Source organism: Acomys minous (genome assembly GCF_964271855.1).
Source record: "Acomys minous genome assembly, chromosome: 1".
Lineage (NCBI taxonomy): Eukaryota > Metazoa > Chordata > Mammalia > Rodentia > Muridae > Acomys > Acomys minous.
In genome coordinates this window covers 184,755,928-184,769,201 of record NC_140483.1, presented here as the reverse complement: position 1 = coordinate 184,769,201, position 13,274 = coordinate 184,755,928, and the positions used below count along the sequence as shown (strand labels likewise).

Here is a 13,274-nt window from a genome sequence, read left to right as displayed (position 1 = left end):
GTCTGAAATGCTGGACCAATTAGTATTGGAAGTTTTCTTTGAAGCTGTCCTGGGAGCTGTCTTCTTCTGATGAGGAACAGTAACTGAAGCACTTGGTGCTGGAACATGAAGGATGCAGGATGCCAGTGTCCAGTATACTAGAAATGAATCCTGCCAGGTATGATCCAGAGTTAGTGTTTGGTTCTTTTGTTCTGAAAACATATAATTTCTCACAAGCATTATACAGTCCTAAAATTATGAACATATAAGGTTTGTGTGAAACACAGAACAATTAAAGCTGGTTCTCTGCTCTTTGACTCAGCAGAAGAAAAGACATCTGTAAATCTTCATTCATGCCTTACAAAGAATGGCATCTGATAATAACTCATAGGGATTCTGTAGCCAACAAGGAGCATTGTCTATGCCTACACACTCATGTCTCAGCCAGTCTCAGAGCTATTGCCATATAGTGGGATTAGAAATATAAGTTACCTGCTTGTTCTGCAGTTTAAATTCTTCACATTCTGATTGTGTGCCCTTCCCTCATCCCCTCTCCCTCCCTCCCCTAGTTCTCAGAAAGAGGAGCCCTCCTCCCCTAACATCTGACCTCAGCCTATCAAGTCTCCTCTGTACTACCTGTAACCTCTTCCTCTGTAGCCTGGCAAGGCCACCCTGCCAGGGGTAAGTGATCTGAGTTCGGTGGCCAAAGTCCATTTCTAAAGTAGTCCCTGCACTACGACATCTGAGCTGAGGGTCTAGGTCCACATCATACACGGTCCTTGGTTGATGTATCAGTCTCTGTACTATAGTGTAGTTATCCTGTATTATGTGGCTAACATCTTTTTATGAGTACATACCATGCATGTCTTTCTGAGTCTGGGTTACCTCACTTAGGATGATCTTTTCTAGTTCCATCTATTTGCCTGCAAAAAGCTAAATAGTATTCCATTGTGTAAATGTACCAAAGTTTCTTTATCCATTCTTCAGTTGAGGGACATCTACGTTGTCTCCAGATTCTGGCTATTACAAATAAAGCTGCTATGAGCATAGTTGAAAAATTCCTTGTTGTGTGGTGGAGCATCTTTTGGGTATATTCCCAGGAGAGGTAAGCCTGTGTCTTGAGGTAGAATTATTCGCAATGTTCTGGGAAAGCACCAGATTGGTTTTGAAAGTGGTTGTACAAGTTTGCACTCCCACAACAATGGAGGAGTGTTCTCCTTTCTCTACACTCTTGCTAGCATGTGCTGTCACCTGAGCTTTTGATCTTAGCTATTCGGATGGGTGTAAGATAGAATCTCAGTGTCATTTTGAGTTGCGTTTCCCTGATAACTAGGGATGCTGAGCATTTCTTTAAGTGTTTCTTAGCCAATCCATATTCCTCTGTTGAGAATTCTCTGTTTAGTTCTGTACATGAATTTTTAATTGGACTATTTAGTTTCGTGGTGTATCATTTCTTGAGTTCTTCATATATTTTGGTTATTAGCACTTTGTCAGATGTAGGGTTGATGAAGATCTTTTCCCAGTCTGTTCACATTATAGAAGCTCTTCAGTGTCATGAAGTCCCATTTATTAATGGTTGATCATAAGGCCTGAGCTGTTCAGGAAGTTGTCTCCTGTGCCAATGAGCTCAAGACTCTTCCCCACCTGTTCTTCTAACAGATGTAGTGTGTCGGATTTTATGGTGAGGTCTATAATCCCTTTGGATTTCAGTTTTGTGCAGGGTGATAGACATGGATCTATTTTCATTTTTCTACATGTAACCATTCAGTTAGAGCACCACCATTTGTTGAAGATGCTATCTTTTTTTCATTGTATGGATTTTGCTTCTTTGTCAAAAATCAAATGTCCACAGGTATGTGGGTTTATTTCTGAGTCTTTGATTCGATTCCTTTGATCAACCAGCCTATCTCTATGCCAGAACCATGCTGTTCTTATTGCTGTTGCTCTGTAGTACAGTTTGAGATCCAGGATGGAAATTCCTCCAGAGTATCTTTTATTGTACAGAATCATTTTAGCTATTCTGGATTTTTTGTTTTTCCATATAAAGTTGAGACTTGATCTTTCAAGGTCCATAAAAAATTGTGTGGGTATTTTGATGGGAATTGCATTGAATCTGTAGATTGCTTTTGGTAAGATGGCCATTTTTCCTATGTTTATTCTCCCAATCCATGAGCGTGGAAGATCTTCCCATACTCTGAAATATTCTTCAAATTTTTCTTCAGAGAATGAAGTTATTTTTCTTTTTTTTTTTTTCTTTTTGGAGACAGGGTCTCTCTGTGTAGCCTTGGCTGTCCTGGACTCACTTTGTAGACCAGGCTGGCCTCAAACTCACAGTAATCCACTTGCCTCTGCCTCCCAAGTGCTGAGATTAAAGCCATGTGCCACCATGCCCAGCTCAAATGAAGTTTTTTTCATACAAATCTTTCACTTTCTTGGTTAGAGTTACACCAAGATACTTTATATTCTTTGTGGCTACTGTGAAGTGTGTAGTTTCCCTAACTTTTTCTCAGCCTATTTGTCAGTTTTATACTGATTTTTTTTAGTTGATTTTCTATCTAGCAACTTTGCTGAAGGTGTTTATCACCTGTAGGAGTTCCCTTGTAATATTTTTGGGTCACTTACGTATACTATCATCTCATTCATGAATAGTGGTAATTTGACTTCTTCTTTCCTGATTTGTATCTCCTTGATCTCCTTTAGTTGTCTTATTACTTAATCTAGCTAGGACTTCAAGTACTATATTGAGGAGATATGGAGAGAGTCGACAGCCATGTCTTGTCCTTGATTTCAGTGGAATTGATGTAAGTTTCCCTCCATTCAGTTTGATGTTGGTTCTAGTCTTGCTGTATATTTCCTTTACTATGTTTAGGCATGTGCCTTGTATCCCTGCTCTCTCAAGGAATTTTAAGATGAATGTGTATTCAATGTTGTCAACTGCTTTTTTGTCATCTAAGGAGATAATCATGTGGGTTTTTTTCTTTCAGTTTGTTAATATGATGAATTACATTGATGGATTTCTGTATATTGAATCACCCTTGCATGCCTAGGATGACGCCTACTTGGTCATGGTGAATGATAGTTTTGATGTGTTCTTGAATTTGGTTTGGGAGTATTTCATTAGTATTTTTGCATCAATGATCATAAGAGAAATTGGTCTGAAATTCTCTTTTTTGTTATTGAGTCTTTCTGTGGCTTAAGTATCAAAGTGACTTTGGCCTCATAGAATGAGTCTGATCATGTTCCTCCTGTTTCTATTTTACAGAATAGTTTAAAGATAATAGGTTTTAGCTCCTCTCTGAAGGTCTTGTAGAATTCTATGCTGAATCCATCTGGTCCTGGGCTTTGTTGTTGTTGTTGTTGTTGTTGTTGTTGTTGTTGTTGGGAGTCTTTTGATGGCTGCTTCTATTTCCTTAAGTTTGATAGGACTACTCAGTTTGTTTATTTGATCATGATTCAGTTTTGGTAATTGGTAGGTATCAAGAAAATTGCCCATTTTTGTTTAGGTTTTCAAATTTTGTACCATGTGGGCTTTTGAAGTAAGACTTGATGATTCTTTGCATCTCTTCAGGGTCTGTCATTATGTCTCCCTTTTCATTTCTGATTTTGTTGATTTGAGTACTCTCCTTCTACCTTTTAGTTTGGCTGAAGGTTTGTCAATCTTGTTGATTTTCTCAAAGAACCAGCTCTTGGTTTCATTGATTATTTGAGTTATTTTCTTTGTTTCCAATTTATTGATTTCAGCACTGATTTTGATGATTTCCAGCCATCTACTCCTCTTGGGTGTATCTGTTTCCTTTTGTTCTAGAACTTTCAGATGTGCTGTTGCTAGTATGGGATCTCTCCAGTTTTTTAATATAGGCACTTAATGCTGTGAACTTTCCTCTTAGAACTGCTTTCTTTGTGTCCCATAGGTTTGGGTATGTTGTGCCTTCAGTTTCATTGAATTATACAAAGTTTTAAACTTCTCTTTTTATTTCATCTCTTACCCAGATGTCATTGAGTGGGGAGCTGTTCATTTTCCATGAGCTTGTAGGCTTTTGGTCATTTCTTTTGTTGTTAAGTTTCAGCTTTAATCCATGGTGGTCTTAGACATTGCTTTGTAACAAAGTATATGGTCAGTTTTGGAGAACATTCCATAAAGTGTGCAAAAGAAAGTGTATTCTTTTGTGTTTGGGTGAAATGTTCTGTAGATATCAGTTAGGTCCATTTGTTTCATGATGTCTATTAGTTTCCTTGTTTTTCCATTTAGCTTCTGTCTTAATGATCCATCTGCTGGGGAGAGAGGGATGTTGAAGTCTTCTACTATTAATGTTGGGGCAACGTGTGATGTATACTTCAGTGCCACTTCTTTTATGGATGTGTGTACTCTTGCATTTGGGGCATAGATGTTCAGAATTGAGACATTGTCTTGGCATATTTTTCCTTCGATGAGGATGAAGTGACCTTCCCCGTCACTTTTGATTAATTTTGGTTGAGAGTCTATTTTCTTAGATACTAGAATGGCTACTCCAGCTTGTTTCTTATGTCTGTTTACTTGGAATACAGTTTTCCATTCCTTTATTCTGAGGTAATGTCTGCTTTTATTGCTGAGATGTATTTCTTGTAAGCAGCGAAATGATGGATCCTGTTTTCGCATCTCTCTGACAGCCTGTATCTTTTTACTGGGGAGTTGAGGCCATTGATGTTAAGAGATACCAATAACCAGTGATTGTTAGTTCCTTTTATTTTGATGTTGTTGATGGTAGAGTGTGTGTGTATGTTTCTGTGCTTTGGATTTGTGAATGTGGAGCTATTTATTTCCTGTGTTTTCTTGGGTGTAGTTATCTTTCTTGAGTTGGAATTCTCCTTCTAATACCTTTTGTAGAGCTGGATTTGTGGTTAGGTACTCATTAAACTTGGTTTTGTCATGGAATATCTTGTTTTCTCCATCTATGGTACTTGAAAGTTTTGCTGGGTATAGTGGTCTTGGTTGGTATCTGTGTTCTCTTAATGTTTGCATGACTTCTGCCCAGGCCCTTCTAGCTTTCACAGTCTCTGTTGAGAAGTCAGGTGAAATTCTGATGAGTTTGCCTTTATATGTGATTTGACCTTTTCCTCTTGCAGCTTTTAATGTTCTTTCTTTGTTCTGTAAATTTAATGTTTTGATTATTATGTTGCAAGAGGATTCTGGTTGAATCTATTTGGAGTTCTGTAGGCTTCTTGTATGTTTATGGGCATTTCTTTCTTTACATTGGGGAAGTTTTCTTCTATGATGTTTCTGGGCCATGGAACTTGGAGTCTTCTCCTTGTTCTAATCCTATTACTCTTAGATTTGCTCTTTTTATGCTATCCCAGTTTCTTGGGTGTTTTGTGTCAGAAACTATTTAGTTTTAACGTTTTCCTTTGATTGATGTATCAATAACTTCAATAGTACCTTCCACACTTGAGATTCTCTCTTCTGCCTCTTCTATTCAGTTTTCTTTGCTTATGTTCATCATTCCTGTTCTCTTCCCTATGTTTTCCAACACTAAGGTTGCCTCAGATTTAGTTTTCTTTGTTGCTTCTAATTCCCTCTTTAGGTCTTAAATAGTCTTATTCATTTCTTATTCCCATCTGACTGAATTTTCCTGAAATTCTTTATAGGATTTACTCAATTCCTTCACCTGTTTGGATGTATTTTCCTATAATTCATTATAGGATTTATTCAATTCCTTCATCTTTTTGGATTTATATCTCTATAATTCTTTATAGGATTTATCCCATTCCTTCATCTGTTTGAATGTATATTCTTATGTGTCTTTGAGTGATTTATTTTCCTCTTTCAGGTTTTCTATCATTTTCATCACCTCAGATTTAAAGTCTTCTCCCTGCACTTCATGGGTGGGCATATCTCCAGGGCTTGCTGTGTTAGGATCATTGGTTTCCTGTGTTGTTATATGGTTCTGAGCTTTGTTCCTAGTATTCTTGCACTATCCTGTAGGCATTTGGTTGTCTCTGGTGTTAGCAGGCCTAGAGTTCCTACAATGAGATCACTGTCTGTGTCCCATGTGGGCCAGGCAGATTGGGAGCAAGTAAAGAGAGCTCCAAGCCAAAGGCTGTTTGCTAGGGCTCCCAGATGCCTCCTCGGGATGCTGAACAGTGGGTGTTAGAGTATGTACTCAGCTGAGCTCAGCTGGCTTCCCTGACTGTATCCCAGTTGGGTCAGGGAGAAGAGGAATGGGCCCAAAGCTGCTCAGGTGCCCTACAGTGCTTTTTGAGATGGCAGGGCTCTGCCTATCTGCTCTGTATTCCAGATGAGCTAGGCCAGTAAGCAGCTGAGGGAGCTGTGAAGAGATTCAAGCTGGAAGCTGCTTGGGTGCCCCACAAACCTTTGTAAGATTGAAGCAAATGTGAGTCTTGATCTGTGCCAGACTTAGCTCTGTCTATCTACTCTGCTTCCCCAATGGGCCAGGCTGCAAAGCAGCTGGGGAACTGAGGGAGATCAGAGCCCAAAGTTTTTGGGGTGTTCTAGAGGCCTTCTTGAAACAACAGGTCTCTGAGAGAGGTTAGAGCCCAAAGCTGTTCATGGAATGGCAGATAATGAGGGGTACGCCTCATGCAGGTCTCTGCTCTGGTTGTCTACTCTCTGACCTGGATGGATCAGGCCAATAAGCTGCAGGTGGGTAGGGTTAGATCCATAACATGCTAGCAGTTTGGCTGCTATTGTGGACTGTGGCCCACGAAGGTCTCTGCTCAGCCTGTCTCCTTTGTGTCTTAACTCTGGCAGAGCAGTATGTTTCAGGGTGTGGGAGGAGACAGACTCAGGCCTGAAGTTGCTCACAGGATGGCAGCCAATGTGTATTGTGGCCAGCGCCTGGATTCAGCATTGCCTATATGCTCTCTGTCATAGATGGGCCCTGCTGTTAAGTGGCTTGGGGAGCTATGAGAAATCAGAAGTCTGAGCTGATCGGACACTCCACAGGCCCTCTTGAGATGGCAGGGTTCTGTCTATTTGCTCTGTGAACCAGCTGGGTTAGGCCAGCAAACATCTGGGGGGCTGAGAAAGATCAGAGCCCAAAGATGCTTGGGTGCCCTCCACTCTTTCTCAGAAGGAAGCTAATGTGGCTTGTGCCCAGTGCGGGGACTCAGCTCTCCCTGTCCACCCCCTGGCCTGGATCTGGGAACCACTAGACGGGTGGTGAGAGACCAAAGCTGCACAAGTATTCCACAGTCCTTCTCAAGATGGTGGCTAATGTGGGCTGTCCCCTGGGATTTGTCTGTGGGTTAGCTGGGTGGCCAGGGGTCAAACCCACCCATGCTCCACACAGTGTGGATGCCTCTCACCTGGGAATCAACAGCCCTGGGGTTTTGTAGATCTCAGTTTTGTCTTTAGGTCACTGTGAAGTCCTGGTTGTGTGTGATCTATGCCACCATCTTGCATCTCTCCCCCCAAAGCAGACATTTATTGACAGTGACAAAGTAAATGCACAAGGTTTTCAGTTCAGCATGGCAGCAAGGGGAAGGCACAGCAGATCAGTCTTCGCGGTAGTGGCCAAGAAGCAGAAGAGGAAGCCTGCAGCAGATTAGCTCCCCATTCCATATATTCCATACAGCTCTTCCGCATGAGGGGGTGGCCACATAGTCACAAAAAGGTGCTACCATTGGATAATGATCTCTGGAAATGTCCTCAAAGTTACTATCAGAGGTGCTGGGTCAGTTGTAATCTCCTAGACAATTATCAGTTACCAGAGTCCAGAATCAAGGTTAATTACCAGTGGAAATCTCTGTGTATTTGTAGTGATTTGTCTTAGATGCTCAGAATGGATTGTTCTCCATTCTACCCTGGAAACACATATTTAATAATGTGTTTAAGCCCATGCTTTAATCACTTCAATATTGTCTTCTGGCATGGATAGTCAATGTCAACACTGAGAGAGATTCTAGACACTAACAATCTAACAGGATAATATACAAGGGAGGCAAACAGTCATGGCTTTGACCTCACATGGAGTTAATTTCAGAAGTAACTGTATCTTTTCCTACTGTGTGACTCTAAGAAAATTGTTAATTTCTACATTAGTACAATGCAATGAAACCCACAGCACAGGATCATGTGTAGTCCTCACAGGAAGAGAGGACATACATCAGTGTTTTCCACTCCATATAGTTACAATTTTTACTGTTTACACACACATAGTGAGAATTTTGATTTACAAAGAAATGTTACAGGAATATGTTTTTGGGTCAGGGATGAAATAAAGAAAGAAATTAAAGACTGTCTAAAATTCAATGAAAGCGAGGACACAGTATATCCAAGCTAATGGGACACAAGAAAGCTATGCCAGGAAGAAAGTTCATAGCACTAAGTGCCTTCATAAAAAGGGGGGGGGGGAGAACTAATACCAGCAACTTAACAGATCACCTGAAAGCTCTAGAAAAAATAAAGTCAACACAACTAAAAGGAGTAGATGTCAGGAAATAATCAAACTGAAATCAATAAATTATAAACAGAGAACAATACAGAGAATCAAGGAAACCAAGAGATGGATCCTTGAAAAAAAAATCAACAAGATAGACAAACCCTTAGCCAAACTAACTCAAAGGCAAAGAGGCAGCATTCAAATAAACACAATGAGAAATGAAAAATGGGACATAACAACAGACTCTGATGAAATCCAAAGAATCATTATGTCTTATTTCAAAAGCTTGTACTCCACAAAATTGGATAATCTAAATGAAATGGACCATTTTCTTGATAGATTACACTTACCAAAGTTAAATCAAGATCAGGTAAACAAGTTAAATAGTCCTATTTCCCCTAAGGAAATAGAAGCATCCATTAACAGTCTCCCATGCACAAAAAGCCGAGGTCCAGATGGCATCAATGGAGAATTCTACCAGAACTTCAAAGAAGAGCTAACATCGATACTCCTCAAACTGTTCCACACAATAGAAACAAAAATAACATTGCCAAACTCATTCTATGAGGCCACAGTCACCCCAATATATAAACTACAGAAAGATTCAAAAAAGACAGAGAATTTCAGACCAACATCCCTAATGAACATTGATGAAAAAAAAAATACTTGCAAACCAAATCTAAGAACTCATCAGAAAATTCATCCACCACCATCAAGGAGGCTTTATCCCAAGCATGCATGTGTGGTTCAAAATATGAAAAATCCATCCATGTATCCCATCATAAAAGAAACTAAACGAAAAAAACAACATGATCATCTCATTAGATAGGTCCTGAAAACGCATTTGACAAAATCCAACACTCCTTCATGATAAATGTCTTGGAAAGCTCAGAGACATACATGGCACATACCTAAATATAGTAGAGCAATATACAGCAAGCCTATTGCTTCCACGGAAATCAAGGATAAGACAAGGCTGCACTCTCTCCATATCTTTTTAAGCCAGAGCAATAAGACAACAAATGAAGATCAAGGGGATACAAATTGGAAAGGAAGAAGACAAATTATCGCTATTGACATATGATATGATAGTATACCTAACTCACACCAAAATTTATACCGGCAAACTCCCACAGTTGACAAAGACCTCCAGCAAAGTGGTTGGATACAAAATTAACTTAAAAAATCAACAGCCCTCCTTTATCAAAGATATAAACAGGCTGAGAAAGAAATTAGGGTAACAACACCCTTCACAACAGCCACTAGAAAAACATAAAGTATCTCACAGTAACTCTAACCAAACAAGTGAAAGATTTGAATGAAAAAAATTCAAGCATCTGAAGAAAAAAATTTAAGAAGATATTAGAAGATGGAAAGATCTCCCATGCTCATGGATCTGCCGATTAACATAGTAAAAATGGTCATTTTACCAAAAGCAATCTACAGATTCAATGCAATTCCCATCAAAATACCAACACAATTCCTTATAAACCTTGAAAGAACCATTCTCAACTTCACATGGAAAAAAACCAGAATAGCTAAAATAATCCTATTCAATAAAGGGACTTCTGGAGCTACCTCCATCCCAGACAGATGTCAAGCTGTACTACAGAGCAATAGTAATAAAAACTGCATGGTGCTGGCATAGAAACAGACTGGTTGATCAATGGAATAGAACTGAAGACCCAGAAATAAACTCACACACCTACGGACACTTTATTTTTGACAAAGAAGCCCAAACCATTCAATGGTAAAAAACAAAAACAAAAACAAAAACAAAATCAAAAAACAAAGCATCTTCAACAAATGGTGCTGGTCTAACTGGATGTCTACATGTAGGAAAATGCAAAGAGATCCATACCTATAACACTGCACAAAGCCAAATCCAAGTGGATCAAAGACATCAATATAAAACAATCTGTTAGAAGAGAAAGTGGGGAAGGGCCTTGAACTCATTGGCACAGGAGATAACTTCCTGAACAGAACACCAACAGTTCAAGCTCTAATTAACAATTAATAAACGGGATCTAATGACACTGAAAAGCTTCAGTAAGGCAAAGGACACTGTCAATAGAACAAAATGGCAGCCTACAGATTGAGAAAAGGTCTTTACCAACTCTACATCTGACAAAGGCATCAATCCAAAATATATAAAAAACTTAAATTAAACACCACCAAACCAAATAATCCAATTAAAAAATAGGGTGCAGAGCTAAACAGAATTCTCAACAGAGGAATATTGAATGCCAAGAAGCACTTAAAGAAATGCTCAATGTCCTTAGTCATCAGGGAAATGCAAATCAAAATGACTCTGAGATTTCATCTTACACCCATCAGAATGGTTGTTCAAAAACTCAAGTGACAGTGCATGGACGCACAGACAAGGAAGTGGAGAAAGGGGATAAACTCGTACAACCACTCTGGAAATCAATCTGGTGCTTTCTTAGGAAATTGGAAATAGCTCTACTTCAAGATCTAGCTATACTACTCCTGGGCATATACCCAAAAGATGCTCCACCATACCACAAGGACATTTTCTTAACTCAGTTCTTAATAGCCTTATTCATAATAACCAGAAACTGGAAACAACACAGATGTCCCTCCACCAAAGAATGGATAAAGAAACTGTGATACATTTTCACAACAGCATACTACTCAGCTATTAAAAACAAGGACATCATATGATTTGCTGGCAAATGAATATAACTGCAAAAAATCATGCTGAGTGAGGTAACCCAGACCCAGAAAAACACACATGGTATGTACTCACTTATATATAAGCAGAGTTTCACCAGATAGTATAGGATATATACTACAATTCACAGGCCCAAAGAAGAAAAGTAAAAAGGAGGATCCAAGGGAGGATGTTTAAATATCACTCAGAAATGGAAACAGAACAGACAGAGGAAGTGGTTAAAGAAAGGGAGCCGAGTAAGAGAGGGAGCAGAGAGAGGAAGGAGGATCAGTATCAGGCCTGGAGAGAGCAGAGGTGGGAGGATAGAGAGCTAGCAGAAAGAAAAGAAACCTTGGGTGGAGGTGTCTCTGTGACAACCTGGAGACCTCTGGCAGGCTTGGCTCTTGGGAGGATGCGAGGGTGACTCTGAGATACCCAGTAGCGGGTATCATGGAAACTAAACAGGACACGCACTAACTAGACACGAATCCTAGTGGAAGGAGGGAGGAAACACCAACCCACCCACAGAAACGTCAACCCAAAATTAACCCTGCCTCCTACAAGATGATAAGGGACAAAAATAAAGCAGAGACTGAGGAAATGTTCAACCAGTGCCTGGCGGAACCTGAGACCCACCCTGTGGGAGACAGACTGACACTATTAACAACACTCTGCTGTGCTTGCCAATGGAAGCGCGGCATGACTGTCTTACCAGTGGCTCTACCCAGCAGCTGATGGAAACAGATGCAGGGATCCACAGCCAAACACTGGGTGCAGAGCAGAGAGTCTTGCAGAAAGGGGGCGAGGGGCAGAAATAGAAAGACCCAGAAGGAACAAGAGCTCCAGAAGAAGACCAACAGAGGCAATTAACCACTGCCCAGGGGGTTTGTGGAGACTGAAGCTCCAGCCAAGGACCATGTGTGGACCGGACCTAGGCCCCCGACACAGGTGTAACCGAAGGGCAGCTCAGTCCTCATATGTGTCCTCTAGTGAGGGGAATGGGGGATGACTCTGACAGAAACTCTGTTGCCTGCTTTTCCATCACTTTCCCCTAGTGGGGCTAGCGCACCAGGCCGCAGGGGAAGAGGTTGCACCCAGTCCTGATGTGACTTGATATCCTCAGGTGGGTGGGTAGGGGGGCTCCCTTCTCTGAGGAGTAGGGGAGGAGGAAATAGGAGAAACAGGGAGGGACAGTGGGGTCAGGAGGAAGGGGGCTATGACTGGGATGTAAAATGAATAATTAATAAAAAGAAATACATCATGTTTAAAAGGAAAAAACAACAGCCTATGGCATCCAGGCAGTGAGAGAAACGGACCCTGAGGAGTCAAATCATGCCTTTTCATACTAAGCCTGACGTAAGCACTCTACCATGTAGGTAATGAAAACGAAGGGAGGGGGAGTGTGGTGCGGTGACATTGAAGTCACAGCATCGTCAGCTGCAGAGCAGATGTGGCTGGAAGAGAGCAAGAGAGAAGCCTGCACTAAGGTGGCAGTGGGAAACAGCCTAACAAAACAGAGAGACTGAGACAATGACCCAGCTGAGAGAATGGGGTGCGTGAGTCAGTGTGAGGTACAGACACTGTCTGGGCAGTCCAGGCACCAGGACAGGGATCCTGATGGACTGAGCTTGCTAACTCTGTGAGCTTGATGTTTCCATAATTGTGGGATTGGGTTCAGAAGCTCCATACTTGGGCCTAAGAAGAAAGGAGCAAAGATGGAAGACATATCTTTTTTTTTTTTTTTGACTGTCCATAGTTCTCACTGTAGAAAGTAGCTGGGTACCTACACCCTGTCTCATTATCTTCCCATGGATGCTCACAAGTCTTCTCCCTATCACATGCTGACCTCTTCCCTCAGACCAGCGTTTTGTAATAAAGAGAAGTCTAATGGCTCTGGAATACTCCAAGGACACAATCCATCATTGATCTGAACTATGGACGGGGTTGTTGTGGAGAGCTGACGGTGCAAACAAATGGGAAGTTGGAAACACCCATCCCTTTTCTAGGTCTCTTCTACACATCACGCTTTAAAACTTTGATTTCTTCTCAGGGTACCGTGGTCCTGACCAATTTGACTGCTCTGCACAGGGACCCCAAAGTGTGGGCCACCCCAGACACTTTCAATCCCGAGCACTTTTTGGAGAATGGAAAGTTTAAGAAGAGAGAATCTTTCCTGCCATTCTCAATGGGTGAGTGATGTTGAGAAGGAAACAGGTCAGAATCCTACCTCATCCCTTCCGTTC

At 40.9% G+C, this 13,274-nt stretch overlaps 1 protein-coding gene across 8 annotated transcripts in view; it reads left to right on the top strand.

The window, feature by feature from the left end:
* The window catches only part of LOC311600959 (cytochrome P450 2J4-like), a 57,232-nt gene that overhangs the window by 28,044 nt on the left and 15,914 nt on the right, over positions 1–13,274 (top strand). For 3 of the 8 annotated variants that reach the window (XM_084788173.1, XM_084788172.1, XM_084788174.1), the window contains exon 8: positions 13,082–13,220. The exons of 3 other annotated variants lie outside the window; for them this stretch is intronic. In XM_084788173.1, the coding sequence (XP_084644299.1) occupies positions 13,082–13,220 (139 nt within the window). 2 more of the 8 variants (XR_014780419.1, XM_084788176.1) reach the window with 2 other exon arrangements.